The 15,246-nt window shown below is 46.5% G+C and overlaps 1 protein-coding gene across 6 annotated transcripts in view; it reads right to left on the bottom strand.

Moving 5' to 3' along the window:
* prrc2b (proline-rich coiled-coil 2B) overlaps positions 1-15,246 on the bottom strand; it is a 59,849-nt gene that overhangs the window by 38,202 nt on the left and 6,401 nt on the right. For all 6 annotated transcript variants that reach the window (XM_078206743.1, XM_078206747.1, XM_078206744.1 and 3 more), the window contains exons 6-13: positions 14,254-14,501; positions 11,620-11,714; positions 11,060-11,205; positions 9,422-9,509; positions 8,342-8,516; positions 3,498-3,846; positions 1,994-2,080; positions 1,276-1,454 (exon numbers count right to left, since the gene is read on the bottom strand). In XM_078206743.1, coding sequence (XP_078062869.1) covers positions 1,276-1,454; positions 1,994-2,080; positions 3,498-3,846; positions 8,342-8,516; positions 9,422-9,509; positions 11,060-11,205; positions 11,620-11,714; positions 14,254-14,501 — 1,367 coding nt within the window. The remainder of the gene's footprint in view (positions 1-1,275; positions 1,455-1,993; positions 2,081-3,497; positions 3,847-8,341; positions 8,517-9,421; positions 9,510-11,059; positions 11,206-11,619; positions 11,715-14,253; positions 14,502-15,246) is intronic.

The raw sequence follows: 15,246 nt of genomic DNA, 5'->3' as shown, positions 1-15,246 counted from the left end.
GGGTTTTTCCAACAATCGACAATGGTTTCATGGTCATCAGTAGATTCTCAATTCCAGCTATTTTTTATCAAATTCCACCAGCTGCCATGCCCCAGAACATTTGCTGAGTTTCTGGATTAATAGTCTGGTGATAATACCACTAGGCCATCACCTCCCCAAGTTACACAGGACATTGGTGAGACCATATCTGGAGTACTGTGTACAGATTGGTCTCCTTATTTAAGGAAAGATGTCAGTGCATTGGAAGCAATTTAGAGAAGGTTGACTTGATTAACTCCTGGAATGGGTGGGTTGTCCTGTAAGGAAAGATTGGACAGGCCAGGTTGGAATTTAGAAGAGTAAGAGGCAACCTGATTGAAACATATAAGATCCTGAGGGGACTTGACAGGATGGATGCGGAGATGATGTTCCCTTTTGTGGGAGAATCGAGGGATCACTGCTTCAGAATAAAGGGTTGCCCATTTAGGACAGAGAAGAGGAAAATCTTTTTTCTCAGAGGGTGGTGAGACTTTGGAATTCTCTTCCTCAAAAGGTAGTTGAGGTAGAGTCTGTGAATATTTTTAAGGCAGAGATAGATAGATTTTTAATAAAGCAAGGGGGGAAAGGTTATGAGGGGGATAAACAGGAATGTGGAGCTGAGGCTAAAATCAGGTCAGCCGTGATCTTGCTGAATGGTAAAGCAAGGATCAAGTGGTTGAGTGGCCAACTCTTGTTCCCAATTTGTATGTTCAAATATACTGCTATGCAGAGTCTTGGATGGACCACACCACTAGAGTAATGTGTTCATGTCTGGGCACCACATCTTAGGAAGGATAAAATGGTCTCAGAAGTGATATACCTGGTCGGCAAGAATTAAGCAAAGGGACAGAGTTGTATTTTCCGGAAATTAGAAGGTTTTGGGGTGATTGGAGATTGAAATTTTCACGATAATCATGGGAAATTGCTGGGAGAAAGGGAGGGAAACTTTCTGCTGTTTGAGGAGTCCAACACTAGGGACATAGTCTGAAAACTAGAGCCAGACCTGACAGGAGTGAAGAACTTCTACATACAATGAGTGATAGAAGAGTAGAAAACTTCCACAAAAGGGAGTTGATGTTGGGCCAAATGTTAACTTAAAATTCAAGAATAATAGATTTTTGTTAACTCAAGGTATTAAGAGCAAAGGTGGAGCTAGGTCAGCCTGACCTCACTGAATGGCTGAACAGGTGTTAAGTGACCTACTCCTGTTCCTATTACAGTTTGAAATTCATATTGGAAAAGTGCTGTTGGAGATACCTGCTGTTGTCGCTGGAATCTGGGAGGTAGGGACTTGTGGAACTTGCTGTAGTTTTGGATGGGCAGTGCAGGCTCGTTTCCCTGTCTGCTGTGATCATCCTCAATTTCTGCAATTGCTGCAGCAACTTCTTTTTTCATCTTATCCTCGACAGGAAGCTCCGCCGGCAGCTCACATTTTTCTGAAATTTGCCACAGCAGAAAATCGACAGTTGGTTAGCAGATTCCACTCTCTGAATTGAAGTATGTGCAAATCATGGCAGGCAGAACTGGAGAAAACATTCTTCAAAATGTTGCTCATATTTCCCCTCATAAAACCCAGCTCATTCTCCTCACCCAAAGTATCAGTATTCGATATATAACATAGGTATGAAATGTAGTCTTGTTCATCACAGGCTCTACAATTCCTTGAACCTCCCTTCGTAAGATATAGGAGCAGAATTAGGCCATTCGGCCCATCGAGTCTGCTCCACCGTTCGATCATAGCTGATAAGTTCCTCGTCCCCATTTTCCTGCCTACACCCCCCCCCCCCCCCCATAACCCTTCAACCCATTACCAATTAAAAATCTGTTTAATTCCTCCTTAAATTTACTCACTGTCCCATAGATCCACTCACTCAAGTAGCAGAGCTATGAAGGGATCCCCGCCCTCCCCCATCCTTATTCCTCAGCCCCCATGCTCCCTGTAAACCTCTTCACCACCATCTCGAGATCTACCCACCAACTGTGCCATCGGCCATCCTCCTCAACTTCACTGTATCCTGCTCAGCAATCTGCTCCACAGCCAAGTACCTTGGGATGCTTCCCCCTGTGAAAGGCAAAGTATTAACAAAGGAGCTGCGAATCTGGTCGAACAAATCAGAGGTTGAATTGCAACATTGACACATTTCACAAAGGATGATCATCCATAGTGGCAGTGTTGAGACTGAACTTTGGATAAAGTTTATTTATTAGTGTCACATCAACATTGTAATGAAGTTCACCACATTATAGGAAGGATGTGAAAGCACTGGAGGGGGTACAGAGGAGATTCATCAGGATGATGCCTGGGATGGAACATTTAAGTTATGAAGGGAACTTGGATAAGCTTGGGTTGTTTTCGTTGGAGCAAAGACTGAGGGGCGACCTGATTGAGGTGTTCAAGATTATGAGGGGCATGGACAGGGTGGATAGGGAGCAGCTGTTCCCCTTAGTTGAAGGGTCAGTAATGAGGGAACACAAGTTAAAAGTGAGGGATGGGAGGTTTAGGGGGGAATTGAGGAAAAAATGTTTTTACTCAGCAAGTGGTGAGGGTCTGGAATGCGCTGCCTGGGAGGGGGGTGGAGGCGGGATGCCTCACATCCTTTAAAAAGTACCTGGGTGAGTACTTGGCACATCATAACATTCAGGGCTATGGGCCAAGTGCTGGCAAGTGGGATTAGGTGGGCAGGTCAGGGTATTTCATGCGTCGGTGCAGACTCGATGGGCTGACGGGTCTCTTCTGCACTGTGGGATTCTGTGAAGTTACTGTGAAAATCCCAATAAGTGAGTTGCTGTAGTTTTGCAATTTGCAAACTTGTTATTCTTTTGTATGCAAGTCATACACAATGTTCTCTGGGTTAATTCATTAAAGGCTGATTCACTATAATCGTAATTGTGAGCAAATTATATGTTGTACTGCCATTTAGGCTACATTTCCATTTTTGACCCAATAACTCAAACTAAGTCTCTCAAATAAAAGCTTGGCACAAGTGCACAAAAAAACCAGCAAGATTTGATGATGCTGATGATCACAAGGCCCGGTGGCACAGTGGTTAGCACTGCTGCCTCACAGCGCCAGGGATCCGGGTTCGATTCCTGACTTGGGTCACTGTCTGTGCAGAGTCTGCACGTTCTCCCTGCGTGAGTTTCCTCCGGGTGCTCCGGTTTCCTCCCACAGTCTGAAAGACGTGCTGATTAGGGTGCATTGGCCGTGCTAAATTCTCCCTCAGTGTACCCGAACAGACGCCGGAGTGTGGCGACTATGGGATTTTCACAGTGACTTCATTGCAATGTTAATGTAAGCTTGCTTGTGACACTAATAAACTTAAACACTTTATATTTAACAATAATTTTGAGAACTAATAAGGCTGAAGGAGAACATTGCCTATAACCAATCAGTAAAATTATTCATGTTTCATTGTGAGTTATGGCTCCAATGCCAATTAAACAAGAACATCCTTCAGATCCAGAACTGGCATCAGTACCTTTTGATAAATTCTGCTTGTTCTCAGGGTAAGGTTTCTGCTGTGTGGACAGAGACGCTGAGTCCTTGCCCTCCTTAGCTTCAGCATCATCCTTTTTCCGTACATCAAATTTAACAGAGTTTTCTATCACTCCGCGTTTCTGATCGAGTTTCTTCAGTTTTTCAGCACAAGCAGCTAATCGCTCTTCCTGGGCCCGTCGTTCCTCCTCCTCGCGTCTCCTCCTGACTCTTTCCAACGCCTCAGAGCGTTCATTGGTGCCAGAAGTTGGCCGCTGTCGCCACACTTCGTCTTTCTCAACGTGGGCATCTGCCCATCTATTAACTCCTGTTAGTTTTTGGAAGACTCCAGCCTGAAGAAAGAAATGGAAGAGGTGAAGCTTTTGAAATGCTGACCAAAGGAATATTTAAATTGAAACTCTGATTCTGTGGGGCTCCAAAGTTCAATAATTCATTGTCCTGTCAAACCTTGCCTTGTCCAGTCTGAATCTCTTTTTTTTTATACTTTTCCAATTCAATCAAATCAAATCCAATTCAGAGTCTCAACAAGTTGAGACATTTCAGATCCAGGCTGACAAGACAGGACGGGAGACCAAAACCACCCTGTCCTGGGCCTGATCTACATGAGTCAAGCTGATTGGAGAAGGGGGAGGATCCTCCTCCAAGACTTGAGCTCATTTGCATCTTAGCCAAAAGGCCGAGATGCCGCTTTTAAAAATTGCTTCATATGAAACATATGAAGCCTCAGCGTAACCTAATGACCTCAACCAAGTGCAGGCGATCCATACTACACTTGATCTTAGCCCTTTCCTACCACCGCTCCTCAACCTCATGCTTCAACAGTTCGTGACAAGAACAAGAAGTTCGTGAGGACGGCACGGTGGCACAGTGGTTCGCACTGCTGCCTCACAGTGGTTAGCATTGCTGCCTCACAGTGGTTAGCACTGCTGCTGCACAGTGGCTCGCACTGCTGCTTCACAGTGGTTAGCATTGCTGCCTCACAGTGGTTAGCACTGCTGCTGCACAGTGGTTAGCACTGCTGCTGCACAGTGGTTAGCACTGCTGCTGCACAGTGGTTAGCATTGCTGCCTCACAGTGGTTAGCATTGCTGCCTCACAGTGGTTCGCACTGCTGCTGCACAGTGGTTAGCACTGCTGCTGCACAGTGGTTAGCACTGCTGCTGCACAGTGGTTAGCATTGCTGCCTCACAGTGGTTCGCACTGCTGCTGCACAGTGGTTAGCACTGCTGCTGCACAGTGGTTAGCACTGCTGCCTCACAGCCCCAGAGACCCAGGTTCGATTCCCGGCTTGGGTCACTGTCTGTGTGGAGTTTGCACATTCTCCCCGTATCTGCATGGGTTTCCTCCGGCTGCTCCGGTTTCCTCCCACAGTCCAAAAACGTGCACATTAGGTGAATTGGCAATGCTAAATTGCCCCTCAGTGTACCCGAACAGACGCTGGAGTGTGGCGACTAGGGGATTTTCACGGTAACTTCATTACAGTGTGAATGTAAGCCTACTTGTGACTAATAAAAATAAAACTATTAAAACTTAAAACTTTTTAAGAAGGCTTTGAACCCAAAACACATGTTTTCCAACATTAGTGTGAGCTTTTGATCTTGAAAATACAGGAACCTGCTTCCTCCTGGACGATGCATATGGAGAAGCAAGGATAATGCTAACTGGTCTGTGATAAGGGAAGATTCAGGATGAAAGGGGTTTCAGAATTTGGCAGCGGGAATGGGTGACTACTGCCCAAGGTTGGAATTTGCCTGTTGGTTTGAATCAAGATTTCTGCCACTGATTTTCCCTGGGTGAGCCAACACCATACATATGCTTCACATCATCTTTCCATCAGATCCCATGTAACAAATGCTCCTTAATAAATTACTTTGCATCATATTTAATCATGTTGATGTATATAAAGGAAAAATCTGAGATATTAAGCTAAACTTTTGTAAATTATTGGCTAGACCTCAAATTAGGGTACTGCATCCAATTCTAGCACCACACTTTAGGAAGAACTGTCAAGGCCTTGGAACGGGTGCAGAGATTTACAAAAACAAATGTAAGTAGAAGAAATAAGTGTAAACCAAGTAGCCCCTTGAGCCTGCTCATGTCTGATCATCTGTCTCAACACCACTTTCCCACCATGCTCCCCACATCCCTGGAGTCCGAAAGATCTACACAGAGAATCCTACAGTGCAGGAGGAGGCCACTAAGCCCATCGAGTCTGCACTGACCACAATCCCAAACAAGACCTATCTCCATAACCCCCTGCATTTACCCTAGCCAGTCCCACTGACACTAAAGGGCAATTTAGCATGGCCAATCCACCTAACCCACATATCTTTGGACTGTGGGAGGAAACTGGAGCACCCGGAGGAAACCCACGCAGACACGGGGAGAATGTGCAAACTCCACACAGACAATGACCCAAGCTTGGAACCAAACCCGGGTCCCTGGCGCAGTGAGGCACCAGTGCGAACCACTGTGCCACCGTGCCGCCCCATTGTGCCATCGTGCTGCCCCACTGTGCCATCTCTTTGGACATGTGCGGGTCTCTCGGAAATCTTAACGCCTATATATTTCAGCTTTCAATATACCCAACAATGAAACATCCACAAACCTGACTTCAGTTATTCGGAGAGACTGGAGAAGTTGAGGTTAGGAAAATAGGACTTGGGCATAGGAATAGACCATTCAGCCCCTCGAGCCCGCTCTGTCACTCAATAAGATCATGGCTGATCTGAATTTGGTCTCTGCTCCACTTGCACGGTGGCACAGTAGTTAGCACTACTGCCTCACAGCGCCAGGGACCAGGGTTTGATTCCAGCCTTGGGTGACTGTGTGGAGTTTGCACATTCGCCACTTGTGTGAGTGGGTTTCCTCCGGGTGCTCCAGTTCCCTCTCACAGTCCAAAGATGTGCGTGTTCGATGGAGTGGCCATGCTAAATTGCCCCTTAAGTGTCCCAGCATGTGCAGATTTGGGGAGTTAATGGGCTAAATGCATGGCGTTACGGGGATAGACCCTGGGGAGCCTGCTCTGTTTGGAGAGTTGGTGCAGACGCGATGGGCCGAATGGCCTCCTTCTACCTCAACTCCTTTGTCTACCAAATATCTAAATAAATCCAATGACCCAGCCTCCACAGACTGACAACTCTTTGAGACAAAAAGTCCTCCTCATCTCTCAGCTTAAGAGAAAGACCTCTTAAAATGTGTTCCCAAATTCTAGATTATTCTTAGAGCAGAAAGATTAAAGAGCGATTTAATGGAGCTGCTTAAACTCACAAATAGTTTTTGATTGAGCAAGAAAAATCAATTTCCACTGTCAGCAGGGTCAATAATCAAAGGGATAAAGATTTAAGATCATTAACAAAAGCAGAGGGGAGAGAAGGTTTTTAAAAAAATACAGCGAGTTATGATTCAGAATAAGCTGCCCAAAAGGACAGCGGAACAAATTTAATTCAAGGGTGAATAATGACTTAAAAAGGAAATATGATTGCAGGGTTATGGGAGAAAGCAATGGGCTGCTCTTGAGGAGGTGTGAGAGACATTGAGAGATTTATTAAGTTACCAGAAATGAAGGATTTCAGTTAAAGTTTATTTATTAGTGTCATAAGTAGGCTTACATTAACACTGCAATGAAGTTACTGTGAAAATCGCCTAGTCGCCACACTCCGGCACCTGTTCGGGTACACTGAGGGAGAATTTAGCACGGCCAATGCACCCTAACCAGCATGTCTTTCGGACTGTGGGAGGAAACCGGAGCAGCCGGAAGAAACCCACGCAGACACGGGGAGAACGTGCAGACTCCACATAGGCAGTGACCCAAGCCGGGAATCAAACCCGGGTCCCTGGCACCGTGAGGCGGAAGTGTTAACCACTGTGCCACCGTGTTATGCGGAGAGGAGGTGGCAGGAGAGAAACCAGGGGACACAAATTTAAGGTTAAATAAAAGGGGGAAAGTTAGGATAATTTTTTTAAAATTGCAGCAATTTATTTATAATCTGGAATATGGTGGAAACAGATTCAATATTTTTCAAAACGGAACTGGACATATACTGGACTTGAAAAGGAGAAATCTGTAGGGGTGGCTGACAGTGAGACAAATTAGGTAGGGCTCTTCATAAGGCTGCATAGCCATGATAGGCCAAAAGGCCTCTTTCGTTGCCCTATGATTGTACAACTCTACTGGGATAGCAGCACATCTTGAAAGTTGACTGATTCATGAACCAGCAATAGGAGGTGAGTCTGTTTCTCTACAACATCAATATGCTTGCCACTTCCAAGACGTAATGCTGCAACTTAAATCTAAGGATATCAGTCACATTTTTGTCCCTCACTTCTGCAGACCTCATCTGAGAAACAAACTGAGAAATTGGAACTGATTCTACAACTCGTTCCATCCAAATTCCTGTAATTATACAGTTTCACAGCAACAAGCAACATTTTGCTGGTAACTTTAACAAAGCCGCAGCCTCTTACAGCAGTCAATTTGAACATTAGCTTTTCAATACCAACCAGGAGAGAGCAGCTGGGTGCATCCAAGGGAAAGTGTGCGCTTTTTTGTTTATAATTACTATTTGCGTTTTGAATCCTTGCACTTGTCAGCACTTTCACTGTATAAATGATGTTAACATTGTTGGTGCTAAACATCAGCAGCGATTTGAATAAAAACCTGACTCTGCCGGTCGTGAGGCACATGGTACAGCTGACGACGCAGTCGGGGATTTAGCTCCAAAGATGGTCAACCGTACTCTGAAACATTCACTCAGCTGGTAATTTCAGCTAAATAGACTCGGTTACGACAAAACAAATACAACTTGGTTAAGTGAACTGAAAATACCCTTGTCTCAGCAGCAGATAGGTTCCACCGAGGCTCAGGATCCTGCAGGCCATGGTTTGATTGACTGGAGGGTAATGGGTTACTCCAAATGGATTCACTGCACATGGAGGGCTCCATCTTTGTTTCAAGCTTAGCATTTAAAGAACGTTGGCGTACCATTTTCATGTCCCTTTCCCTAGAGGGTATAAAGTTTTTGAGTGTTAGACTATTATCTTGTGTTCATGCATGTAATGCAAATGAGACAGACAGCTCAATGCAACAATTCCGAGGTACAACTTGAATTGATTTGATTTATTATTGTCACATGTATTACGATGCAGTGAAAAGTATTGTTTCTTGCACGCTATACAGAGAAGCATACTGCTCACAGAGTAGAAAGGGGAGAAGGAAAGGATAGGGTGAAGAATGTAGTGTGGCAGTTACCGATAGGGTGAAGAGAAAGATCTGCTTAATGTGTGACCGGACCATTCATAAGTCCAATGACAGCAGGGAAGAAGCTGTCCTTGACTTATTCCACCTTGCTCAGTTTTAGAGATGGCCTAACACACACAACTCAATAACTTGTGCTTATTTGTAGAGGTGTACTCAAAAAATAGCAGACACAGAGTCGAGGAAGGGTGTTGTTGGTGACTTTGTTTTGGGCTATTTCAATGATGCTTTGGGAAGAGTGGAAACCCAACTGGAGCAATTCAAACAAGGAGCTGAGATAGCAATGGGCAAAGATCTGTGAGACAACAACATGCTCAATGACTGAGAAGAGAGCTTGGAGATGGGACTGTGGATTGCAAGGGTGTTTATTTGTAGGGAGCAATACTGCTAGCAGATTTAAAAGGGATGGGGGACATGCTCATGGAGAGGGAAGCATTTACATCACCAAGTATCAAGGTCAAGGAAGTTGGGAAGTCAGTGGATAATATTGGGAATGGAGTCAAGGTTGTTTTTCACTGGCTGCCAAGTGCTTTGAGATGTCCTGAGGTCACGATAAGGCCAGATACAAATGCAACTTTTTGTATCAGAAAAGATTCACAAATGAGTATTTTATCCAGTGGCTCATGAATCGATTCTAGGTGAAATACGAACCATTTCTCTTTTCTTTCTCTTGACATTTCTTCATCCTCGTCATCACTGAACTTCAGCTTTTCAGAGTAATCCACTTCCTCGTGTTCACCTGAATTAAGAGAAAGTGAGGGCGAGGGTCTCAGACTGGACTGCCAAATTTAAACACTCTCAGAAAAAAAATGCACAGTAAGAAGTCTCTCAACACCAGGTTGAAGCCCAACAGGTTTATTTGGTAGCACGAACTTTCGGAGCACTGCTCCTTCATCAGGTGAGTCACCTGATGAAGGGGCAGTGCTCCGAAAGCTCATGCGACCAAATAAACCTGTTGGGCTTCAACCTGGTGTTGAGAGACTTCTTACTGTGCCCACTCCAGTCCGACGCCGGCATCTGCACATCAAAAAATATGCTACATCTGTCAGAATGTTTGTTCCACAGTATTGTACATAGGATCTCATTAGAAACAAAGTGAGCTGGTAAAACATACATCCGAGAATGAATGTGCAACACAGGACGAGGCAGATTTGCTGACAAGTTCATAGGTTTCCCCATCAGTTCACCGACAGAGATTTCAATTCAATAACTAGGAACTAAGGGACTGCACTTTTGACTGAAAGTGGCAGCACAGATAAGTCAATCCTGAGTATAAAAGCAAGGCAGTGGAAATCTGCTTCTCAACCACTTCAATATTTTTCTTGAGCAAAGCACAACATGTCCTGGTGAAATAATGATAGTACCACCAGCACTTGTCAACACAAAGCACAAGTCCCACGTTGTTAGGAGATCAGGGATTTTCTCTAAGTGTTCAGCTGATGGGCTAAATGTTATTGCATTTTTGTTTGGAACAATCAGGGGCGCTCTGAAGACCAGTTGACTTAATAATCTCCAGCCTGCACCCTGCGAGTGCTGTATGGTCTTGGGCCCTGGGACTGCTGACCACAGGGGCCAAACAAGCAGTCCTACTGGCGCTTTCTTCTCTTATTGGCCGGTATGGACTGTTGGTGAATGTGAAGGACTGCAAAGGGTTGCTGAAAGAACTCGCTCACCATCAAGGTAACAGTGTTAGTTCATTATCTGAAAAGGACAAAAGTGTGGGGCTACCGGGAAAAGTCAGGGGAGAGTGACTGACAGTTCTAGGTGAACTATTCCTTCTGAAGGCCAGCAGACATGATGGGCTGAATGGCCTCCTTCTGATTTGATTTATTGTCACATGTATTAGTACACAGTGAAGAATATTGTTTCTTGCACGCTATACAGACTAAGCATACCGTTCATAGAGAAGGAAAGGAGAGAGTGCAGAATGTAGTGTTACAGTCATAGCTAGGGTGTAGAGAAAGATCAACTTAATGCGAGGTAAGTCCATTCAAGTCTGATGGTAGCAGGGAAGAAGCTGTTCTTGAGTCTGTGCTGTAATCTTTCTAGATCTGAACAGCACAGCAATTTTAATTATATGAATAGCCACCCAACTCTCTGCTCTACACCTCCAGATTCTCAGACACCTATCCATGCACTGAGCATTCCCTATCCATACAAAGGTGTTAACTCGCAATACATTACAAATTAGATCAATTCCAGTGGGAAACCAATTATCCCATGTAACCACAAAAATGCAGATTATAGGCACTTAATTAAAGTTCAAGGAAGTTGTTTGATTTCTCTCACCTGCCCATCCATCTTCTGTTTCAATGTCCAGCTGATCCAGTTCCTTCAGATCATCAGGATTGACGATGGCGGGTCGATCGGTCGGTTCACCTGGTCGCCGAGCAGGCCTGGCTGGGCGAGTAGGGCGAGTTACTCCTCGGGGATATCTGTCAATAAACACATTGGTGATTAAAGGGTGAAACATGCATTAGGCCCGGACTCATCATCAAATACTGGAGTGAATAATACAGGCAGCTGGCTTTGGTGAGGCAAAACGGAGCGAGAATGCAAGCAATCTCCGCAAACACGCAACCTCTGTCCTTCACCATGCATGCTCCTTCCATTTTATACCGCATGATACTGAGATTGAAACAAACATGCTGTTTGGACAATGGGACTTACAGTCCAATCAGAATACCTGGCAATTTATCCATCCACATGTTTAATCCTATTTTATATTCATAGACCATGAAGTAAAAAATTATTGACTAGCCCAGTTTATCTGTGACAGTAAATGATCTTAGCACAGCTTCCAAACAATAATAATTAAACACACAGGGTGTAAACATGCAAGCTCTTACCTAATTGGCTCAGGTGGCTGGAATGGATATTGTAAGGATCCCTGTGGACCAAGGACTGGGGTAGGTTGAGGTCCCCGTGATTGTGGTGTGCACATCTACAGAGGGCAGAAAATCCATTCCAGACATTGGTAAAGAGGTGATCAACAGGCGAAGTAAGCCGTTGTGAATAAAGATCCTGCAACCAAGTGCACACAACCCCCCCCGACAGCGGCCGCAACCACCCCCCCGGCAGCGCCCGCAACCACCCCCCCGGCAGCTCCCGCAACCACCCCCCCGACAGCGGCCGCAACGACCCCCCGACAGCTCCCGCATTCACCCCCCCGACAGCGCCCGCAACCACCCCCCCGACAGCGCCCGCAACCACCCCCCCGGCAGCGCCCGCAACCACCCCCCCGACAGCGCACACAACCCCCCCCGGCAGCGCCCGCAACCACCCCCCCGACAGCGCACACAACCCCCCCCGGCAGCGCCCGCAACCACCCCCCCCGACAGCGCACACAACCCCCCCCGGCAGCGCCCGCATTCGCCCCCCCGGCAGCTCCCGCAACCACCCCCCCGGCAGCGCCCGCAACCACCCCCCCGACAGCGCACACAACCACCCCCCCGGCAGCGCCCGCAACCACCCCCCCGACAGCGCACACAACCCCCCCCCGGCAGCTCCCGCAACCACCCCCCCGGCAGCGCCCGCAACCACCCCCCCGACAGCGCCCGCAACCACCCCCCCGACAGCTCCCGCAACCACCCCCCCGGCAGCTCCCGCAACCACCCCCCCGGCAGCTCCCGCAACCACCCCCCGGCAGCTCCCGCAACCACCCCCCCGGCAGCTCCCGCAACCACCCCCCCGGCAGCTCCCGCAACCACCCCCCCGACAGCGCCCGCAACCACCCCCCCGACAGCTCCCGCAACCACCCCCCCCCCCCCCCCCCCCCGGCAGCTCCCGCAACCACCCCCCCCCCGCCAACAGCGGCCGCATCCACCCCCCCCGACAGCGCCCACAGCAGCCCCCCCGACAGCGCCCACAGCAGCCCCCCCCGACAGCGCCCACAGCAGCCCCCCCTGACAGCGCCCACAGCAGCCTCCCCCCCCGGACAGCGCCCACAGCAGCCCCCCCCCCCAACAGCGCCCACAGCAGCCCCCCCCCCGCCCCCAACAGAGCCCACAACAACCCCCGACAGCGCCAACAACAACCTCCACACAAAATGAACAAAAGCCCCCAGACAGAATGACCCATAAGCCCCACAGATAGAATAAAAGTGGACAGGACCAATATAAGTTTATACTGTCTCTGGAAAGTTAAAGATTCCAGCTAAAGAGTGCAAAAAGTGAATACAACAACTAGTAAACAGCACAACTTAAATGAGGCCTACACAATTCCACACTGCATCCAGGGCAAAAGTTGTACAGTATTGGCAAGAGACCCAGAAAAGATAGCAACTGATTGTTTTATTATTTCCGATAGCGATCCTTCTTCTATCAGATCGGAACATCAGCTGCCATGATTGCTGGCACTTGAGCTGTTGGCATCAATGTTATATCACCTTTCTCATTTTCTGAATGTAGATTATCCTCCATAAACAAGATTAACAGGGAAATCCCATTGGAACACTATTCTTTATGACGTTAGTGACCTGGAAGCTATATTGACCGTACAATCTTTCTCCATCCCTACTGAATATATTCACCTTGGTTAGCTGGTACAGCTCACTCTTACTGAGAAAAGCAGAGAGATAGATTTTTAAAACTGTAGCTAATTAGTTTTATAGATCATATTTGATCCACGTGATCTCCTGGACTGGTTTTGGTTGCTGAGGGAGGCCAGCGAGGAATTCTACCAGAGTATTTCATGCCACGTTGGTCCTGGAGTTTTGCTGCCTGCCCAAGCATGTTACTATACTGCAGGAGTTTGATGGGGTGGGTGGAAATAGGAAGTGCCTGCTTATGATTCTTCATGATGTGGAGATGCCGGCGTTGGACTGGGGTAAACACACTAAGAGTTTTAACAACACCAGGTTAAAGTCCAACAGGTTTATTTGGTAGCAAATGCCATTAGCTTTCGGAGCGCTGCTCCTTCGTCAGATGGAGTGGAAATCCACTCCATCTGACGAAGGAGCAGCGCTCCGAAAGCTAATGGCATTTGCTACCAAATAAACCTGTTGGACTTTAACCTGGTGTTGTTAAAACTCTTACTATGATTCTTCAGCCATAATGAGTGTGGGGCAGGTTTGATGGACCACATTCACGAATACGGCTCCCTATCATCTTCTCAAGAACAATTAAGAATGGGCAACCAATGCTGACCTTGCAACATTCACATCCCAAGAAAGAATGTTTAAAAAGCTGGTCTCTCCCTGTCCATCATTTTTTTGGAATATTCTCCACACTAGAAATCCTTTTCACAAACTTCTCTTCCTGTGGCCGTAATTTTCTATCAATGGTTATCAGAGTGAATTACTAAGTCAACATATCTCTTCAATTCTGGTCTGTTACCATGGCTTCGCTGCAGGTTTTGGGCTCTGAGGTGTCACCTGTGAAGCAAGTTTCTGAAATGATTCTCAATTTCATTGTAACCTTATATAAAAATGCATGAACTGTGGAAACGCCACAGGCAGTTTACTGGTTCCGTCATCAACTTACAAACGTAGGCAACATATCCCGGTAGGTAGATGGGAATTGGTGGGTCCCCGTCTGCAGTGGTATTCCCAGTCCTCTCCTCAGCGGAGTAGCAGGACGCAGCGAAGGCTCCTTTGGGTCACTTGACGACACTGGCGTGTGCACTGGATCTTCTTGGTCTGAACTTTTGGCTTCCACCTCGGGCGGAGGTGGGGCAGGTGCTACCGTGGGGTTCAGGTTGCGCCCACCACCCTCTCTCCAAATGGCTACATCTGCAAGGAGAAACACAACTGCTCGATTCCAAAACGCAACCGATCAGTAAGCAGCTGTACCACAATAAAGTGGCTGAGTCTTCAAATAGGGCAGCATATCAGATCTATTCCAGTGGTTACAGTTTAAAGATAGAGGGCAAATGTAATGGATCAGCCAATTTGAACCAGGCCTCATCTAGATTTCCGAATTTAATCATCACTTAACTTTATGGGAAAGCATTCCACAAAAGTGGAATCCCTGACAAGGCCTTGACCAGATACTTTTTATTTCTTTCTTTAAATGTGAGAGATATTGAGCACAACATGGTTGGATTTTCTTCACAAAGCAATTTAAAACAGCTAATTATAGCTATCTGCATCTATAATTTCACAACAGGTTTTAAGTTAAGGAATAAATCATGTGTCACAGATAAACATATCTCATTACAGAGGTGTATTTTACACACCAGCACTAATGGGAAGTAGTTTCATATTCACACTAGGTTAACTAAGAAAGTTTTTGCTTGAGCCACTTTCATGCAGTTATTTAAAACACTTCGACCCAGTTTCCTACTGAATAGATTGGTTTATTCGTTCTGGGAGGAAATCTGTAGAAAAATAACTTCAAGGAAACAACAACAGGGCTACTTGTTTGGAAAGGCACAAAAATGTGCTGCTTGCAAAACAGATAAGGGTTCAATGTAAAGTTCATAGGGCCGCTTATCAGGTTTCAGGTTACTTAGCTATTTCACCCAGTGTTTCAGAA

Source organism: Mustelus asterias, unplaced genomic scaffold, assembly GCF_964213995.1.
Source record: "Mustelus asterias unplaced genomic scaffold, sMusAst1.hap1.1 HAP1_SCAFFOLD_1751, whole genome shotgun sequence".
In the NCBI taxonomy this organism is placed as follows: Eukaryota; Metazoa; Chordata; class Chondrichthyes; order Carcharhiniformes; family Triakidae; genus Mustelus; species Mustelus asterias.
This window is presented reverse-complemented; position numbering and strand designations above follow the sequence as displayed.